The sequence below is a fragment of the Gobius niger genome, assembly GCF_951799975.1.
Source record: "Gobius niger genome assembly, chromosome: 19".
Lineage (NCBI taxonomy): Eukaryota > Metazoa > Chordata > Actinopteri > Gobiiformes > Gobiidae > Gobius > Gobius niger.
The window spans coordinates 5919799-5937527 of record NC_136870.1 but is presented as its reverse complement, the minus strand read 5'-3'; the positions used below and the strand labels follow the sequence as shown (position 1 = coordinate 5937527).

The following is a 17729-nucleotide window of genomic DNA, read 5'->3' as shown; positions in this document are numbered from 1 at the left end:
ACCTTTCAAAGGAATATGTCTAAATTGATATATTTTTCCCTATTCACCTGTAGCATCTCATTTTAGCATAAGCCCGACAAGCTCCCACAGACAAAACAAAGGCTCGCAAATAAAACATCCTTTTCCCGTGGACTTCTCTGTTGAAGGACTACATGACAGTGGGAGGAGATCTTCCCTTTGCTCCCGGAGAGACGCAGAAGATGGTGCCGGTCCGACTGCTGGAGCTGACGGAGAAGGACGGACTCCTGGAGGACAAGCAGGTCAAGAAGTTCCACATGGACTTGGTCAACCCTCAGTACGGCGCCAAGCTGGGACGCTACCCCAGAACCACCGTGACCATCGCCGACCTGCCAGGTGAGATCCAGGACAGGGCTTATGAAAACATTTGGATTGTTGTGAGCAGCTAGCATTGTCCGTAGATTTCTGGTTTAGTCAAGAGGAAACTTCTGCCTAAGCATCTCTTGAATAATGAACAATAAGCTCTTTTTGATGTCAAATAAACGCCACAGTTTCGTTTGTGCGTAGAGCCCAGCCAGGTGATGTTCAAGAGCCCCACCCAGACCTTCTCCACGGCTGACCCAGTCTACAAAATCCCTGTGATCCGCACACGCAACCCGACCACTCCGGCGACGGTGAGGTGGCGCACCAAGAAAGCCCAGCGTTTCGACCTGTCCGGTGCCCTCAAGTTTGACCCTAAAGAGACCGAGAAGGACATCGTGATCAACCCGAAAAACTACCCCGGCCCCGTCAAACCGGAGAACTTCCAGCTGGAGTTGTACGACCCCGGCAACAACGCCACGCTGGGAGAGAGGCGGACCACCACGGTCAATGTCACAGATGGAGGTACTGTCCGTGAGGAAGTGCTTCAAAGCTAAAAGTGAAATGCCCCGTGTCGTGCTGACGGTGTGTGTGTGTTCATGTAGCTCCAGAGATCAACCACATGCAGCAGGTGGGTTACATAAACCAGACGGCCACCTCACCGGGCGGCCACGCGATGGCTCCCGAGAACCCCAGAGCCAAGGCCACGGGGCCCAGAACCATCCGCCTCAACTGGGATCCTCCTCCAGGTCACCCCATGGGCTACAAGGTACTCTTCTGTAATGTGTACAGGAGGTTTGGAAAGCTAGTTAGCTCGAGATCTTTTCTAATACAGGAGAATCTGGGACACTGCTCTGAGCAAATCATTTCCTGTTTTTGGACGGTCCAAACTGAGAGGTTTATTTGTAGCGCGTCACTCACATGCAGACCATGAGATGTTTCCACTCAAATACCCACCATCACCCAGACATGACATATGATGGGTCGTCTCTCACATTTGATTGACTGTTTTAATGCTTCACCAGTTGTTCATTGTTTTTACTAGCATTAGCCACCATGTTTGTCTTTATAATGACTAACCTGTTAATCCAAGATACTGTATTTTGATAATTGCAGCAAGCTGAAAACTAAATGTATCTACAGACACAGCAATTTACGTGTTGTGCCCATCTAAAAATAATTTCTGATTGGACCACAAAGAATGCCCTAATGCACATCCTGCTGCGTCTGTGTCTCAGGTGAAGTACTGGATCTACGGAGACCCAGAGAAGGACGCCACCGTGTTGGACGTGAAGAGCCCCCAGGCCGAGCTGACCAACCTGTACCCCTACTGCGACTATGAGATGAGAGTGTGTGCCTACAACGCCCTGGGAGACGGGTACGACACCGATGTGGTGTCCTGTCAGACTCTGGAGGACGGTAATAACAAACACACACATTGTATAACAGTGGCGATAGAAGCAAACACTGCAACATCCCCTGTGAGCCATCTGTCTGAACCTTTATGTCGGCAATAGTAGGCCTTCTTTCTCCTAATCCTCGCTCTCCTTCAGCGCCCGGTGAACCAGGACGCCTCGCCTTTAACGTGATCAGTCCCACCGTGACTCAGGTGAGCTGGGCAGAGCCTGCGGAGACCAACGGCAACATCACGGCCTACGAGGTCATCTACACGCCCATCAATGACGACTTGAGTGAGTATCGTGCCCCGGGATGCCACTCTGATATCGCTAGGCCTCTTAGCGTCATGACGTCCCAGCACACAGTGTGACCGCCCTGTGTTTTTCCTACGTCCAGAGCCCGTGGGCGCGGCCAAGAAAGTCAACATTGACAACCCAAAGAAACGCATGCTCCTAATCGAGAACCTCCAAACGGCCCAGACGTACCAGTACAAGGTCCGGGCCAGGAACAAAGTGGGCTGGGGCCCCTTCCGAGACGCCTCCATCAATCTGGCGTCCCAGCCTACCAGACCTCTGTCCAGTAAGACTTTGCAAAACATTTACATGTACACGGTGGCGTGTTCCATACGTCGTTCCCATTACTCTGTGCGTGTGTCCCATCAGTCCCCATCATCCCGGACATCCCCATCGTGGACGCGGAGGCGGGAGACGAGTACGACAGCTTCCTCATGTACAGCAACGAGGTGCACAAGTCCCCTGGAGGCTCCAAGACGCCCAGTGTCTCTGGCGATGGCGGTGGGTACAGCCTTCACCGACGCTCTAATAATGCAGCTATTAACCACTGGAGGCGTTTTCGCACCAAACCGCTCGTAGTTGCTGTTACTTGAGTGAACATTTTGGCTACTCTACCCACCTCTGGTCCAACTTGCTCCACTGCCATTGAGTTTACCATAAGTGTAGCCATCAGTCGATATAGTCATATTGCCAAAGGCAAACGGTTCGGGTAGGTCCATGGTTTCTGACAAATAAAGCCTCCTTTTCTCTCTTTCAAATCAAAGAATTTTCATTTCTCCAGCAAGGATTAAGATGGAGATGTACAGCTGAGCCACTGCTCCCTCTGCTATGCTGGTACATCCTCTTGGGCTGAGGCTGTCTAGTTTCCCCTATATTCTGCACTCACTGCACTCTTTACTGTTTCTATTTATGGCTACGCCAAGAAATTAGAGAATGGATTGTGAAATAACTACAGTAAGAAAGCTATACGAACGGCAAAAGGTTCTTGCGGTGCGAAAACGCCTCATAAGATATTTCGATGTCAACTACATTTGTTCATATTTGTCTCAATGTTTTGACACTAAGCTGATTATAATCTTTTATCAAACCTGATAAAAGCTGGGCAATAGTTGTTTTTTTCATGCTTGTGTGGGTGCGTATCTCTGGCCTGGCTGAAACAGAAAGTGCTATCATTATGTCATCCAATAAGCGGTGTAGAGTCATGTTAAAGAGTTGAGAATATCCCCCACAAGGCTGGACTTTTGTCAAGCTGCTGGGCTCGGAGCTGGACCTGCGCTCGGTGTCGTGGAAGAAGCAGGTAGATGTCATTCCCCGGAGCCGCTTCAGCACAGACACCGAGGCCAGCTCAGAGGACACCCCGTCCTCTCACCCGAGACGCTCCCACACGCCCCGCCCAGGTGAAGACCCACCCCCCTCGAGAGACAGCATGAGCCTAACCGGCGCCGTCCGAGTCAGATGTGCCGCCCGCTTGTTTTACATGTGCTGCTGGTCTAGAGAAGGGAGTTGTAAATAGAGTGAATCTCCAGCAGGTTTGGGTATGGCCGGGATTGACGTTCCAAACATGGCAGCATTTTCCCTAATATTCATGCAACAAGCACAATATTTAATGCCTCTTTCAAAAATGTTACTTACTGTACTGAGTAACTGAGTGTAAAAATCTGATTCATGTTTCAGTCGTGACAAAATTGATGAGAAACAATTCAACCTGAACAGACTCACAGAGACAGAACAGGCATTAGAACGTTTTACTGAACATACAAATCATTATTGGGGCTCAGACGATATGAGCTGCTGGCATTGAACACTCGCCAGAATCTTCCGGAGCCTGGACACTGGTGGTGGTAGAAGGAAACCTGGGGTGACCTGTCGATGAGCAGAGCTGAGGAGAGGCCAGGCGCAGAAAGGGGTGGAGGAGGGTCGTAGCACGGCTGGGAAACTCTGAGTGATTGACCAGGGGCTTGAGAAGGAGAACCAGTGCGAAGTGTGGCTGGAGCAGGATCGAGCGCCGCGGTGATTGGCTGATGTGTAGGTGTGGCTTGAGCTGGGTCTGTGATTGGATAAGAGCTGAAGAGCTGCCAGTGATGAGGAGATGAATGAATGCAGCTGGTATGTCTGCCAGGTTGAATTTGCGCATAAGCTTCATAACATGAAATCAGTGCTAAATTTTGATTTTGAAGAAGATTCCATAAAAAACATAAAAGGGCATCATTATGAAGAACAAAACAAGAAATACATCTTTATTACAGGTAATAAAGATTTGAAGATTTACTCGCTTTGGCGAGTTACTATTTTTTAAGTAAGTAAGAGTAGAGATAAAATGTACTGTATAAACTACTTGCACCATGTACTTGAGTAAATGTACTACCAACCTGTTTCCATAACGCAGAAAAAAATGATCTGATATTTCAAATTTTCCTGGGGGAGGACATCCCAGAGCCCCTGTTTCATCATGTTTCCTAGAAGACATGCTCATGCACTTGTCGGACACTGAATCTTTTCAGAATAAAATGTCTCTTGCCCTTTTGTTCATGAATTATGATAGGCTGCTTCAGTGTTTTTATTACTCTTTAGGCATGAAAAGAAAATAATAATTTTCATTTTTTTTCCAGCATGCATTCTTCAAGGATTTGGTGTCACACATTTGAACAACTGATAAAACATTTTTTTTAGAAAAGAGATGTTAAGAATAAATAATGTTAGCACTATAAAACAATCTCTAACATTGTGTTTACATATATTGAAAATATACCTTTTTGAAGCCGATAGTACAGCCTAAATCAGTTGTTTTCCTCCAAGCCCCTCCTTGGTGCATGCTGTAATCAGGCTGCACCCAAAGCTCGGGTATTTTAACAATTATATCACTCCTTAGGTGTTGCTTGATGTCCCCAACTTTTTTTTTACCTGCAAGGGTCTCCTAGAATAGAAGGCCTGGAAAGACATTCCTCCCCTGCAAGGCACACCTGCTCTTCTGTCAGCCATTGAGCGTGTGATTATTTATTTAATAGTAAATTCAAGTAAAGAGTGGGAACCCTCTCTTTTTTTAATTTTACTTCCATTTTGCATTGTTTTGATCCTCATTTAGGTTGTTTTAAATCTTGTTTTGACACAATTCGATGAAAGCTGGAATGTTTCTGAGTATGTGGCCCGATTACTATCGATGTTGTTGTCTCCTGATGAGGATTTTGGGTCATTCAAACAGTGTGCTAATGTTTTGGATAGACTTCACCATGAACGGCAAGTGGGAGCAGAACTTCCTTTTCCCCGGAGGCTCCTCGTCCCGCAACATGTCCGCCTCCTCGTCCCCCGCGTCCACCATCAACTCCAGCTACCGAATGGGCGGGGGCTCGTACACCACGGAGACCAGCACCACCTACCTGTCGGGGCCCGGTGGGTACAGTGACGCTCAAAGGCAACGGGTTTTGAGAAGGAGACGAGCTGAATATGCACGAATGACTCATGTTTCAGGAGGGAGGCGCGGCGTGGACATGATCGGAGGGGGCGGAGTCACGACCACAGACGTGATCATGAGGAAGCGCTCCGAAACCAGGCCGTACGCCGATGAAAACATCCGAGACTCCATCGTCATGGGAGATATGCCCAGCAGCTTCACAGACCTGGGTAAGGACTAAATATGAGGCCAAGAATGTAATGAGCACAAAAAAAAGACTAGTTTTGAGCATCTTTATCACCACCTTACACTTAGTTGGTTTGAAAATGCAATATTGAACAGTAAAAACTAAATATCCACTTCCTGATCTTCTAAATGAATTACTTTAAGCCCCTCCCACCCCCTTAGCTATATTTAAAAAATATACCGCACAATCTGTGTGGCTGTAGTGGAGCTATGGTGAGTCTTTTTACTTTGCGGTGAGAGGATTAAGCTTATCAAGAGATGGAGAGGTGAGGAAAGTATTTTCTGGACATGCAGGACTTCTGGAGGAGCTTTTTTAGAGCTTTTTTAGAATAGTCACTGGTGAAGATTCAAAGATCACTCAAAGTTGCGCTAGCGGCACAAAACACAACAAAACTCTACTCCTGTCTGTTTTTAAACACGGTATAAAAACGAAAAGAAAGTTGATTTTGCACAATACACCGCCCTCATCAATTTGTCCAAGAGTTTAATTATTCCGGAAATGGAAGGCAAAACACTTTTCAAAGTATTTTTTAAAGGGGGTATTATGCAAAATCGATTTTTTGCAAGCTCTGCATCATGTTATTATGTCATTCCCTCATTAAAAACATGCCTGAAGTGTTGCCTTGGCACATTCACGTATTCTTGAGTAATCTGTAAAAACTCTGATGGCGGCCATTTTAGGGATAGGTTTGCCTGAGTCCTCCTAGGAACGCCCCCACCTCCTGGAGACGCCTCCGAGCTTTCGTCACCAGCCGAGTAACCAACCACTGCCCCTCAGCAGAACCCCCTCCCCACTGATGCCACAGACAGCGTGTGGAGGGGGCGTGTCGGGAAGGCTCAGAGGTTCTTAAAGAGACAGAGGCCTATTTCAAGACATTCACTACAGCCATTTTGAGAGAGACATTTTATACAAGGCAGTTATTCTAATTTACTGCATTTACAGACCAACAGAAGGTTTCGGCATCATTGTAGTGTGATATAGACTGGTGCTATGTGATTGAAAAAAGCATAATACCCCCTCTTTAAGTATTATTTTTGAATCATTGATTAATTTGGATTTTTGCGCTTGTACAGTAGCTCATCCTAAGAAAGGCTAGCATTGCTATTTGATATTTTTGAGTAATGCAAAGCTAGATGCAAAGCTAGAACCCTTGAGTGACTGGAAGAAAGCATCATTTTAGTTTACAAAAGTCATAGAGATACTTAAGTCCTGCTCTAATCCGGAGTCCATACTCATTAAGAACTGACTTAGCTTTGGATGAGTACGGTATAGTACTCTTTACTTAGGAGAATACTGCAGTGGAGCTCTGGAGCCTCAATAACATGCATGATGTCATTCAAGTTGTGTGTTCAGTTTCCACACAGTACAATACTGCAAAACGATCTTCACTGCCTGATCAAAAAGGTCACACTCACTAATGTTGATTCCAGCACACGTTGTTTTTTGGTCAGGCGGTGTTTTATTTCAGCCTGATGTACAAACATGTCCGAATGCTTGGTGAGGTTGACACTGGCTGGGGCTATTGGGCTGTTGGAGCTCGGCTGACTATCGCCCTCTCTCCCTCCCTCCATCCTCTCCTCTCCTCGTTCTTTCCACCCTGCGCTCGTCTCGCTGCGTCTTCAGGCGGCTTCGGCTCCGGCGGCTTCGGGACGCAGAGCAGCTCGCAAAGCCAGTTCAGCTACAGCCTACAGACACAAGGGTCCCGGGCCAGGAGCGAGTCCGCGGAGGTCAACCAAGCCCTGTACAGTCTGGACAGGGTGCTCCAAGGTGAGTGCGGCTTCCAACGGCACGGGTCAGCACGTGTTTCCTCGCCTCTGCTCCTTCTGTAAAAGCCAGTGTGTGGGACATGTTGGATGTTGTTGACCGGTGAAATGTGATGTCGTCAGAGGCGCGCTCCCCAGGCGTCCCGGACACTCCCAGCAGACTGGTGTTCTCCGCTCTGGGGCCCACCGCGCTCAAAGTCAGCTGGCAGGAGCCCCACTGTGAGAAGGACATCCTGGGTTACTGCGTCCTCTACCAGCAGCTCAACGGAGGTATCCTACTGCCGAGACTACTACTACTTCTACTACTTTTGTGTTTGATAGGAACGTTATTGCGTTTTAAATCAAAAGTGTCTTCTTGACCCCTTACCTCCCACCTGAACCGAGCACATTATCTTCAGTTTGGCTTTGCCCCAGTCCAAAAGCTTCTGGAAAAAAGCTATGAAAATAGCAATAAAACGAAAAACAATGATGGAAATGTGACAAAAAAGTGAGAAAACATTGACAAAAGAGTGACGAAAAATTTATGAAAAAGGGGCAAAAATGTGACAAAAAAATGTCACAAGAAATTGACAAAAAATTGAAGAAAAAATGACAAAAATGTGACAAAAAAATAGCAAAAAAATGACAAAAATGTGATGAAAAAATTACAAAAATGTGATAATTTCTTTTTTTAGAAATTACAAAAATTTGACGAAAAAATGACAAAAAAAATGACTAAAAAGTTACAAAAATGAGTTGATTACTCAACAAAAAAATGATGGAAAAAAAAATATCTGATGACGTGAGGAAAAAGATCCTCTCGGTTCAGGCGGGAGTTAAGAGGTTAAAGGAACAGGCCACCGTTTTTGCATACTGAATGCTAAATGCTAAAAACATCTTCCGTCTTTTTGCGTGACTGAGCGCACACGTAAAGACCAGACAGCTACGCATCAACTCGTCTAAGCTCAGGTAAGAACATATATGGAAAAACGGTGGCCTGTTCTTTTAACGGTGCACTTTTTTTGTGAAAAAAAAGGGCGCATTTGACCTTGTAGCGACGCAACGACTGTATGAGTGGTTTCCATGGCGCATTTGATCATGGTGGTCTCTACAACGCTCCAGGATCAATTGTTTTGTAGGTTTTCTAGTGAGAGGCTCAATCAGCAGTGACAACCTTCCAAACAATTGATCCTGCAGCGTCCTGGAGACCACTGTGATGGAAAGTAAAGGCGTCATGCTGACCCCTCATACAGCCGCTGGGTCACGACAAGATAAAATACACACATGCAGCAGTAAATTGTGAGATTTTTAAGTAGTTTTCCCTTCTATTTATGTGAGTAATCTACAGCATACATTTCAAACTGATATCTCTGGAGTTCTTTGTGTTCCCTCTTCCCCTGCCTTTAGTCTCAGACAGTCTCGTGTGCTGTGTTGTAGGTGAGGTGCAGCGCCTGAACGTGACAAACCCAGCTGAGAACTCGGTGGTGATCCAGGACCTGCTGCCCAACCACTCGTACCTGTTTAAGGTCAAGGCCCAGAGCCAGGAGGGCTGGGGTCCCGAGAGGGAGGGGGTCATCACCATCGAGTCTGCGGTGGACCCCCGCAGCCCGCTCAGCCCCGTGCCAGGTAATACTCTTCGTCTTCGTCTTCGTCCTTTTAACACATCACACAGTATAGGAGGTAAACATCATCCACCAAGTCAACTAGTCAGGGCAGCTGGGTGGGGACTTGTTGATTGGGGGCTTCCACCCACTCTCAACAGGCCACTACACACTCTGGCTTTTTAACGCACCTCACTAGAGGGTATACAAATTGGACATGTCATTGATCTAATATCGATAACAAAGGGTGGATAGTAATGACAAAAAGGAAGTGGCAAGATGGCAGAATATAAAGTCCAATATGACTATAATATGAAATCGGACATTTACTGATAATGACAAGAATGACAATTGTCATGATAAATAACAATAGCTACTAATTATATTTATTGCTATTTTTTATTAGCACGCTGTGTTGATGATATGAAATGGTAAAACCTCCTTGTTTGCCAGTGCTGCAAAAGTCTGTTGATTGTATGTTGACAATTGTAACAACAGTAGGATAAAACTTAACTCACAAATACATATAGGTATATATTTGTGTTCTGAAACTAGTATAGAATACTCAGAAAGGATTGTTTATTTAATGTAAATGAAAAAGTAATGTATAACTGTAGCATCATGAATTGCAAATGTAATGTACATAAACAAGGGGTCGGCACTTATGAGCTTTTGCTTCAGTCGACTCCCTTTGAGCTTCCATTAACTGTATGATTGTGAAACTATGGAGAAAGAGAAAATGTTAATTGCTCAAATAAACTACACAAACAAACACAAACAAACAAACAAACAAATACAGATGGATTTTCACTACGTAAACCATGTCCAGACATAACTTGAGAGCTTCTACGACCGATAAAAACACCTACTCTAATCCTGTGTACCAGGCTCTCCGTTCACCCTGAGCACCCCCAGCGCCCCGGGACCTCTGATCTTCACCGCCCTGAGCCCCGACTCTCTGCAGCTCAGCTGGGACAAGCCACGCAAGCCCAACGGAGACGTCCTGGGCTACGTGGTCACCTGTGAGCAGCTGCACGGAGGAGGTATGAGACGCAGAATCACACGCCTTGGTTTTCCACATGGAGGATGAGGGCGGGACGAGTTTAGAGAAATACCTGAATGCGTTTTTTGACTGAGACTGAGATTATATTTGTGATTAAAATGTGAAGCGTGAACGTGCTGAAGTAGACTGTTATTTGAACTGATAAGCTAATACAAGAATTATATGCATTACAGAAGATGTTTGTAAGTTTTTAACATATTAGGTGTCCTCGAAGGGAAGCAGGATGGCGTGGTTTGTGTTTCAGTTTTTCAGCTTAGTATTATATTACTTTCACCTCTTGTACAGCTCATCATGTATTGAACTAGTGTTAGATACTTTCCAAACAAGAAATACACCTTCTTCATCCAAAGCCAGAGCCAAACCCGAAAGGGAAATGAGCTGTTATATAATAATAAGCAAACTTTACCATTTTACCACAAATACAAAGGAGGCGATAAGTTTAAAGCTATAGTTTATTTATTGACTACAAAAGTTGTCAACACAAAAGCAGCAGAGGAGCTGAGGAGGCACTGGGTTAGAGCCCAGCGCCACCTGCTGGTGACACAGGCCCCAACTGGTTCACTTTGAAACATTGTAGAGCCAACTGGTCCAGACTCAGCGAAGGACATTCCATCTGTTTGCAGGACATGTTTTGTTGTTGAGGCAATGTGGGCTGTGAAATGATCAGAATGTGTTCAGGGGAGTCAAGTCAGAGGAATATATGACCCATTCAATTTCCCATGATGCCCTTGTATGCTGTGCAGGCGACGTGCGCTCCTTCCAGGTGAACGGCGACAGCTCGGAGACCAGTCTGACCGTGCCAAACCTCACGGAGAACGTCCCCTACAAGTTCAAAGTCCAGGCTCGGACCACGCAGGGCTTCGGACCGGAGAGGGAGGGCATCATCACCATCGAGTCCCAGGATGGGGGTAAGGCCGATTACTCACTCGCGTTACTCGAGTAGAAGCAGAGGAGATCAAGTACACATCATAGAGAGAATTGATCTTTTAGTAGTAATGTAATTATCCAACTGACAAAAGGTGAAAGAAAATGATTTGTTTCTTCCAGGGGCTCTGTCTGACTACAGCAGCCAGTCCCTGATGAGGGAGGTGTTCCAAATGCCCACAGAGGTCAGCACGCGCACCAACGTGTCCCGCACCGTCATCAACGACCCCTACTTCACAGGTAACCACAGGAATGATATTTTTTTGTGTTTATGATATTAAAAATATAGTTATGACATTGAAATGCCATTAAAAAGCATCACATTTGACTGCTGGTTCACCTTCTTGTGTTTGTGTGTGTGCCCCAGATGGGATGACGATGACCACCCAGCTCACGGAGACCAGTGGCATGGTGACCCGGCACATGACGAAAGAGGTGGTGCAGAGGAGCGTCGTGGGCGGGACCTCTGTCACTAAAAAGATGTATCTAGAGTCCTAAGAAATATCATGTCACTTCCCCCCCTAAAAAAATGTTTTCAAGTCAACAGGAAATAATCACTACGCAGAGTATTTATTGCAGTTGGGGTGCGAAATGTGGTATTATGCAGGCTATGCACTGGATGCTTCTGTTACAAACTGTTACTTTCATACAAAAGGCGTTCAAGAGAATTCAGACACTGCAGGTGAACTAGAACATTCATTATAGGTAGGAATATCAATATATTATATATTCATATCTCTATCTGACGTATAAAATGATGTTATAATTTGAACTATAACATCATTTGATACTGCAAAAGAAAAAGTCCACATTTGTATATATTGTCACAGGTATAGTTTTGTGTAGGCGTAGGATGTGTGACCTCATCCAGGAAGCTTCGTCAGCACTGTTGCTACTACTGTTGCTATCAACATTTATTGTTGTTGTTTTGCAGAGGGGATTTGGTTAATACTGTTGTGCCTGCCTAACTAACAATAACTTAGTTGTCCTTTAGTTTTTTTTCAGCCTCGTAGGTACCGGTAAATATATTCAGTTAGCAGGCCACATTGCTCCAATGGACGACTTCTTTTTTTTTTTTTTTTTTTTTTTTTATTTAATTTTATTTAATTTAATTTTATTTCATTTTATTTCATTTTATTTCATTTTATTTCATTTTATTTCATTTTATTTTATTTTATTTTATTTTATTTTATTTTATTTTATTTTATTTTATTTTATTTTATTTTATTTTATTTATTTGACAGGGACATGTACAGGAGCATTAATCAGCAGATGAAAAGATGCTTTGTACCAGACTTTTTTTTTTTCCATCTGCCGTCCCCGAGACAGACAATTACAAAACACTACAAAAAGCATAAAAAAATACAGTTCATAATATTTACAGACAGTATTCACATTTATATACAATTTAAAAAAAAGTACATTTTATTAAAGGGAAAACTTGTTCCTCTATAGTCTATACCCACCCCTACCCTTCTCAGATGTCAAATTTAGTTGTTGCTGTTGTTGTTTTCTTTAATGCTGACATGTTTGATTTCCCAGAAAATGTTGTTTCACACCCAGGCAAAATCGTTTGAAGTCTTTGCATAATTTTAGTGTTTTAGTATTTTGAAACCAGAAGTCCCCATAAAAACAGCTGTAGGTGGTCAATTGGGGAGGAAAGCCCTTCTCCTTGGTCCTCATGGCGGGGAGCTGACATTGCTGTAATACCACCCCCTGGTGACCAGAGGAGAGCCCAAAAGACACTTGGTAAACAGGGTATTTAGTAACTTTGGGCCTCATTTGTGCTGCTTAAAAGCCTGGCTCCAAAGACTTTATTTTTTCAGATAAATTGCTATGAACCATGTGACAATGCTGGGCTGTGTGTCAGGTCTTTCACCACGCTGGTTTTTGTACATCAGCAAAAAAAAGTGGAATCCTAAATCTATGACTGGCATGCTCTGGAGCTCTGTGGAGGTACAGTGGTGCAGATGGTAGAGCGGGTCGTCTCATGATCGGAAGGTCGGCGGTTCGAATCCCACCTCCTGAAAGTGCACATTGTCGTTGTGTCCTTGGGCAAGACACTTCACCCACATTGCCCCCAGTGTCTACGTACATTGGTGTATAAATGGGTGAGTGGATCCTTGCTGTAAAGCGCTTTGGGTGCCTAATGTAGGTGGAAAAGCGCTATATAAGTTGAGACCATTTACCATTTCCCATAACCCGTCCACGGGACCTACCGCCCTTTTAAGGAACTGAGGAGATCTATGTGGGTGAAAATATGTTCCTACGAGGCTCTGAGTGAAAAGGCTGAAATAAAAGAACTAAAGGACAACACAGACTAAGTTATTATTAGTTTGCCAGGCACATCAATTACATCATTCACTTGTTATCGGGGTTAATCAAATGACCCCTTCTTTTTGTGGTAAAAGCTTAATTTATCTGACCGTCTGTATTGATTTGTTGTTGCTTTTTACAATATTAAGTATGAGACTGAAGTCATTGTTCCAAGGGCCAATGTATGTTGAGAAAGTTTCCCAGAGGAAGGCGTGCAGCGTGACCTTAACCCGAGCTCCCTCTGGTGGTGAGATCCGGCACAGCTGGGTTTCCTCTGGGGGTTTTACCGGAGGCCGACAGTAATCCGAGCTCGTCTGTAATCCAAAGTGACCTTCTGTGCAGAGTGCAGGCTGCGTTTGTGTTGCAGCCACATCAACTTTTCAAGGCATTTCATACTGGCATTTAAAACCATTTGTGCATTATGTTTTTTACACTTACTTCTTTAACAGTTCAGAGGGCATACTTGTAATGTAATGATGTTCAAATATGTTTTTTAAAGAAAAGGACCAAGAAAGTAAGATCAAATGTGTACATAGAGGGGAGTATTTAAGTTTATTAAGGGCTGGCAGCAACTACAGAATGCAATGCAATTCCTTCTGTGCGCAAGTAATCATGTAAAATACCAAATATGCAAATCTGTGCAGTGTTGGCATTTTGTCCTAAGACGTTTTATACCATGTTGATGTCGTTTTTTTAACTTTGCCTGGCTGATGTGTTTTTAGTACTTTTGATTGTACGGACCTTTTGACTGTGTTGATGCTTAATCAGAGATGAGAAAGTAACATGGACCGCTGAGCTTGTGTTGTTCAAACCTTTTGTTGCACTTCTGAGAGTTGAATAAAAACATACTATACAGACTTTTTATTGGCTTTGACTCTTTTTCACAAAGACAACTGGAAACAGATCATTATATTTTATTAGAAAACCACTGCTGGATGAAAAAGAAGAAACACAACAGGCTTATTATCACTTGCCTAATTAAGCACAAAGTAACATTCTCCACACGTTGCATAGTCCTCATGCTGAAACACGTACTCTCTAGAACACTTTCACCTGTGGCCCGTCTAGGAGGCGGCTGCTGATGTGGTAAAAAAGAATGAAGCAGATGAGAGTTGAAGGCAGAGAGTGGTGCACATGTCCAATGAAGCGGTTGGTTGATGAGAATCAGCTCCCAAACACAGGAAGCACAAGGGCCTTGTCCATGACAGAGTGCATGCTGGGAGCTCAGGCCCACAGGCAGGGCCCCGAGCACAAGCAGGGCTGTCGGACATGGGCAGGTCTGATCTCCAGGTCTCGGAGCACCTCCACAGTCCCGAACAGAGGGAAGACTCTCTCGCTGAAGCTGTGGTTGAAGGTGTAGAGGTGCGAGCGTTTGTCTGTGTCATAGAAGGACAGCTGGCCCTGCTCGTAGTCCAGGAAGACGCCCAGCGTGCGGGGCGCCAGGCCGCGGGGCACAGGGGTGGGGGGCACCGTGAGAGCCTTGAGCTCAGAGCCCCTCTCCAGACGCAGCGTTAAGAAGCCTGTGTTTGTGTTGAGGGCGCGATAGCCTCTCCTCACCGCTGACTCTGTGGCCACGCCCACTCTCCAGTCCCTGTCTCCCACCTCCACCTCCCAGTAGTGCCTCCCTGAGGTGAAGCCCTCCTGGGCCACCGCACACCACCAGCCTGTGAAGCGCTGGGGGCAGCACGGCACATCCCTGTGGCTGCACTCCGGACCACTGCGCATACGCTTCCCATCGTCCGAGAGGAGCAGGTCTGTGTGGGCGGAGTCTGGGTCCAACACCACCTCCTCTGAAGAACAGCAGCAGCAGTCAGTACACTCTACTCAGATCCACTCAAATACATAAATACATGGACTACATACCTGCAGACTCACACATCCAGTTCCACACTGAGGAAAACAAGATGGTACAAGAATAAAACCTCAGTATCCTCTGATGTAACATATCAGCACTTCCTAATAACAAGGAGAAGCTCTTACCTCCGTGAGGGATGTAGCGCAGAGCATCTGAAACACAAAGCAGATATGTGAGCTTTTTAAATGAATGCCAATGAATTACATAAGGTTTAATGCAATTCTGTTTCCTTTTTCCTGCAAGACGTTGCTTAAGACCAAAAGCTTTTTTATTGTCAAAGCTGTTTTTTCAGTGAAACCAACATAAACTTATTTTAAAAGATCATTCTCCAAAATAAATCAGACTGTTATGTTTTAAGTGTTTGAAATGTTCACACAGGCCTCACATCTCCACCAAAATCAGTTAAAATAGAGGAAAATACAAAAAATATATCTCTAAAAAAGTAAATGTATCCCCTAAATAAATGATACTTAAATGCGATTAATTAATTCCAAAGACCATAATGAACTTGAGTAAGCAGGAGTTACAGCCGCCACCCCTGAGCTCACATCTGAAGGTCACTCACCGACCGCCTGTCTGCGCTGGGTCCTCTGCAGCCACAGCTGGGGCACGTCCTCCTGAACACAGAGCCAGGGAGTCAGTGATCACATGACACAGCTCCTACAGGGCGGGCGACGTGCTGCACACACGGACACCTTGTTCGGAGAGAAGGCGTTGACCACAGTCAGGAGGACCAGCTCCATGGCGGGCAGCAGTGTGGGCAGCCGTCCCCTCTTCCACTGGAACTCCAGGTCATCCAGCATCATCAGGACGGGCTCCCCGGGCCACACGGAGGGCTGGGGGGGACACCAGCACAGGCAGCTCAACACCTGGCAATATTACTCTGGAAAACCACCACATGTAATGCCGCTAATCCAGCCATGTTTCTTTGCTCACTTATTGTGTAATGAAGGCGTGCTCCAGGTCGCGCTGTCCTTCATTATGGCTGATAATCCCTCATCATAAATAACACCTGACCCATATCCGGCCCGTGTTTGTGTGACCCAGTGCCCTGTAGACCGTCTCACCTCTGGGCTGCTCCTAATCTGTCGGCTCCAGTCCAGGATGAGTCTCTTGTGTGTGCCCATGTCCCCCTCTCCTCCGGACTCCAGCATACAGAGGAGCTGCTCCTTCCAGGCCAGCTTCTTCTCCGGACGCTCGTACTCACACCTGCTCACCTGAGGAAAACACCACAGAGCACGGGTACTGTTGAAAGTGTGGAACCAAAAGAAAGCTCTGTCCCTGATTCAGAGCTTTCAGACACAGGAGTAACTGTGGGCCTTGAGGATCAACAAATGCTTTACCTGGATGTGCTTCTCCAGCTCGGACGCCCAGTCCACGATGAAGTCCCGGCACATGCTGGGCGGCCACACGTCCCCACCCGTCCAAATGTGGCTCAGCACGTTGGACCTCTGCAGGGCAAACACACACAAGACAACAACGTGATCTTGGGCAGGTTTTATCAAAGAACTGTCAGGGTTTCTGTAAAGCCGTGTTCGTCCCGTGTGGCTCAGAACAGATGCGTTTTATTATTTACCAATCGGAGCACGTTGAGTTTCACAACTTTCCTGGAACAACACTGTCACACTCATGTAAACAACTAGCTGCTAGTTCACCATCAATAAAAAAGTGTAAGAACTAGATTCTCAAAGCATAATCGTGCTTTCCACATTATACTGAAGAATTAAAAATCAGGTACAGGGTCTTCAAAATGGACAAGGACCATATAAATGCATTCCAGACCAATTCTGTTAACGTTCTATTTATATTGCATGTTTTGGGTTGCCATTGTGCACTATTACTAACAAGTCACACGTCTAGTTTATCTATGGTGGTCTTCTCAACAGCTGTACAAGCTTTTAAACCTATTTACTTCCCAAGTTGTTTTGGCCTTTTACCATTTTTTTTCCCCCAAGAAGTGCAATGTGATTCAGTTATAGTTGATTTACTTCATCTGGGTACTGGATACTGAGTGAGTGAGTAGTAGCCCAAAACTCACCTGGCAGATTTTGTTGAGCTCTCGAGCCAGCTCCATGATAAACAGCTGACTTTCCAGGAGCGGCTCCTTCTTCTCGAGCGTCACTTTCTTCCTGGACCCCTGCGGAAAGCAACACATTTCTATCAACACTCGGGGGAAAAAAAACAAAAAACAAAAAACAGTTTCCATATAAGCCCCATACTGCTCACCTTAAGTCGGATTTTCAGCCTTTTCGCCGGCTCGATGACAAAGCGCAGACATTCCTTCATCATTGTTGCCCCGCTGCTGGTTGCAAAAGCCCTGTGGCGCAAGAAGAAGAAGAAAAAAAAAAAAAAAGCCTTAGTAACTTGGCACAGTCGCAAAGCTAGCGCAAAAATTTATGAGAAAGCACTTTTAGGAGCACACGCCGATAAAATCCAACCCCGCGAGGCGTCATTATAGCCACCGTGAGGCAATGAGCGGACTGGGATGACAAGATGCCCCGTAAGTATCCCTGTCCCGAACATGTGCGGGCTGATGGAGAAAGTATTCCGATGAGATCTGAGGCAGCAGCAGCAGCAGCAGCAG

At 45.4% G+C, this 17729-nt stretch overlaps 2 protein-coding genes across 2 annotated transcripts in view; one reads left to right on the top strand and one right to left on the bottom strand.

Moving 5' to 3' along the window:
• itgb4 (integrin, beta 4) overlaps window positions 1-11662 on the top strand; it is a 29900-nt gene extending 18238 nt beyond the window's left edge. Inside the window, exons 27-42 of the mRNA XM_079577941.1 lie at window positions 147-354; window positions 526-843; window positions 924-1087; window positions 1557-1737; window positions 1872-2009; window positions 2113-2295; window positions 2379-2510; window positions 5229-5396; window positions 5475-5627; window positions 7268-7411; window positions 7531-7677; window positions 8824-9012; window positions 9875-10030; window positions 10794-10958; window positions 11098-11214; window positions 11342-11662. Coding sequence (XP_079434067.1) covers window positions 147-354; window positions 526-843; window positions 924-1087; window positions 1557-1737; window positions 1872-2009; window positions 2113-2295; window positions 2379-2510; window positions 5229-5396; window positions 5475-5627; window positions 7268-7411; window positions 7531-7677; window positions 8824-9012; window positions 9875-10030; window positions 10794-10958; window positions 11098-11214; window positions 11342-11472 — 2694 coding nt within the window. The 3' untranslated portion in view covers window positions 11473-11662. The remainder of the gene's footprint in view (window positions 1-146; window positions 355-525; window positions 844-923; window positions 1088-1556; window positions 1738-1871; window positions 2010-2112; window positions 2296-2378; window positions 2511-5228; window positions 5397-5474; window positions 5628-7267; window positions 7412-7530; window positions 7678-8823; window positions 9013-9874; window positions 10031-10793; window positions 10959-11097; window positions 11215-11341) is intronic.
• A 2677-nt stretch (window positions 11663-14339) lies between these two features.
• Window positions 14340-17636, bottom strand: LOC306979135 (E3 ubiquitin-protein ligase TRIM58). The gene is made up of 9 exons (XM_079577982.1): window positions 17372-17636; window positions 17184-17282; window positions 16489-16596; window positions 16213-16362; window positions 15841-15981; window positions 15711-15762; window positions 15271-15297; window positions 15154-15180; window positions 14340-15080 (listed from the first exon to the last, which is right to left on the bottom strand). The coding sequence occupies exons 1-9, from the start codon at window positions 17432-17434 to the stop codon at window positions 14515-14517; spliced, it is 1233 nt and encodes a 410-aa protein (XP_079434108.1). The 5' UTR covers window positions 17435-17636; the 3' UTR covers window positions 14340-14514.
• Window positions 17637-17729: the final 93 nt, after the last annotated feature.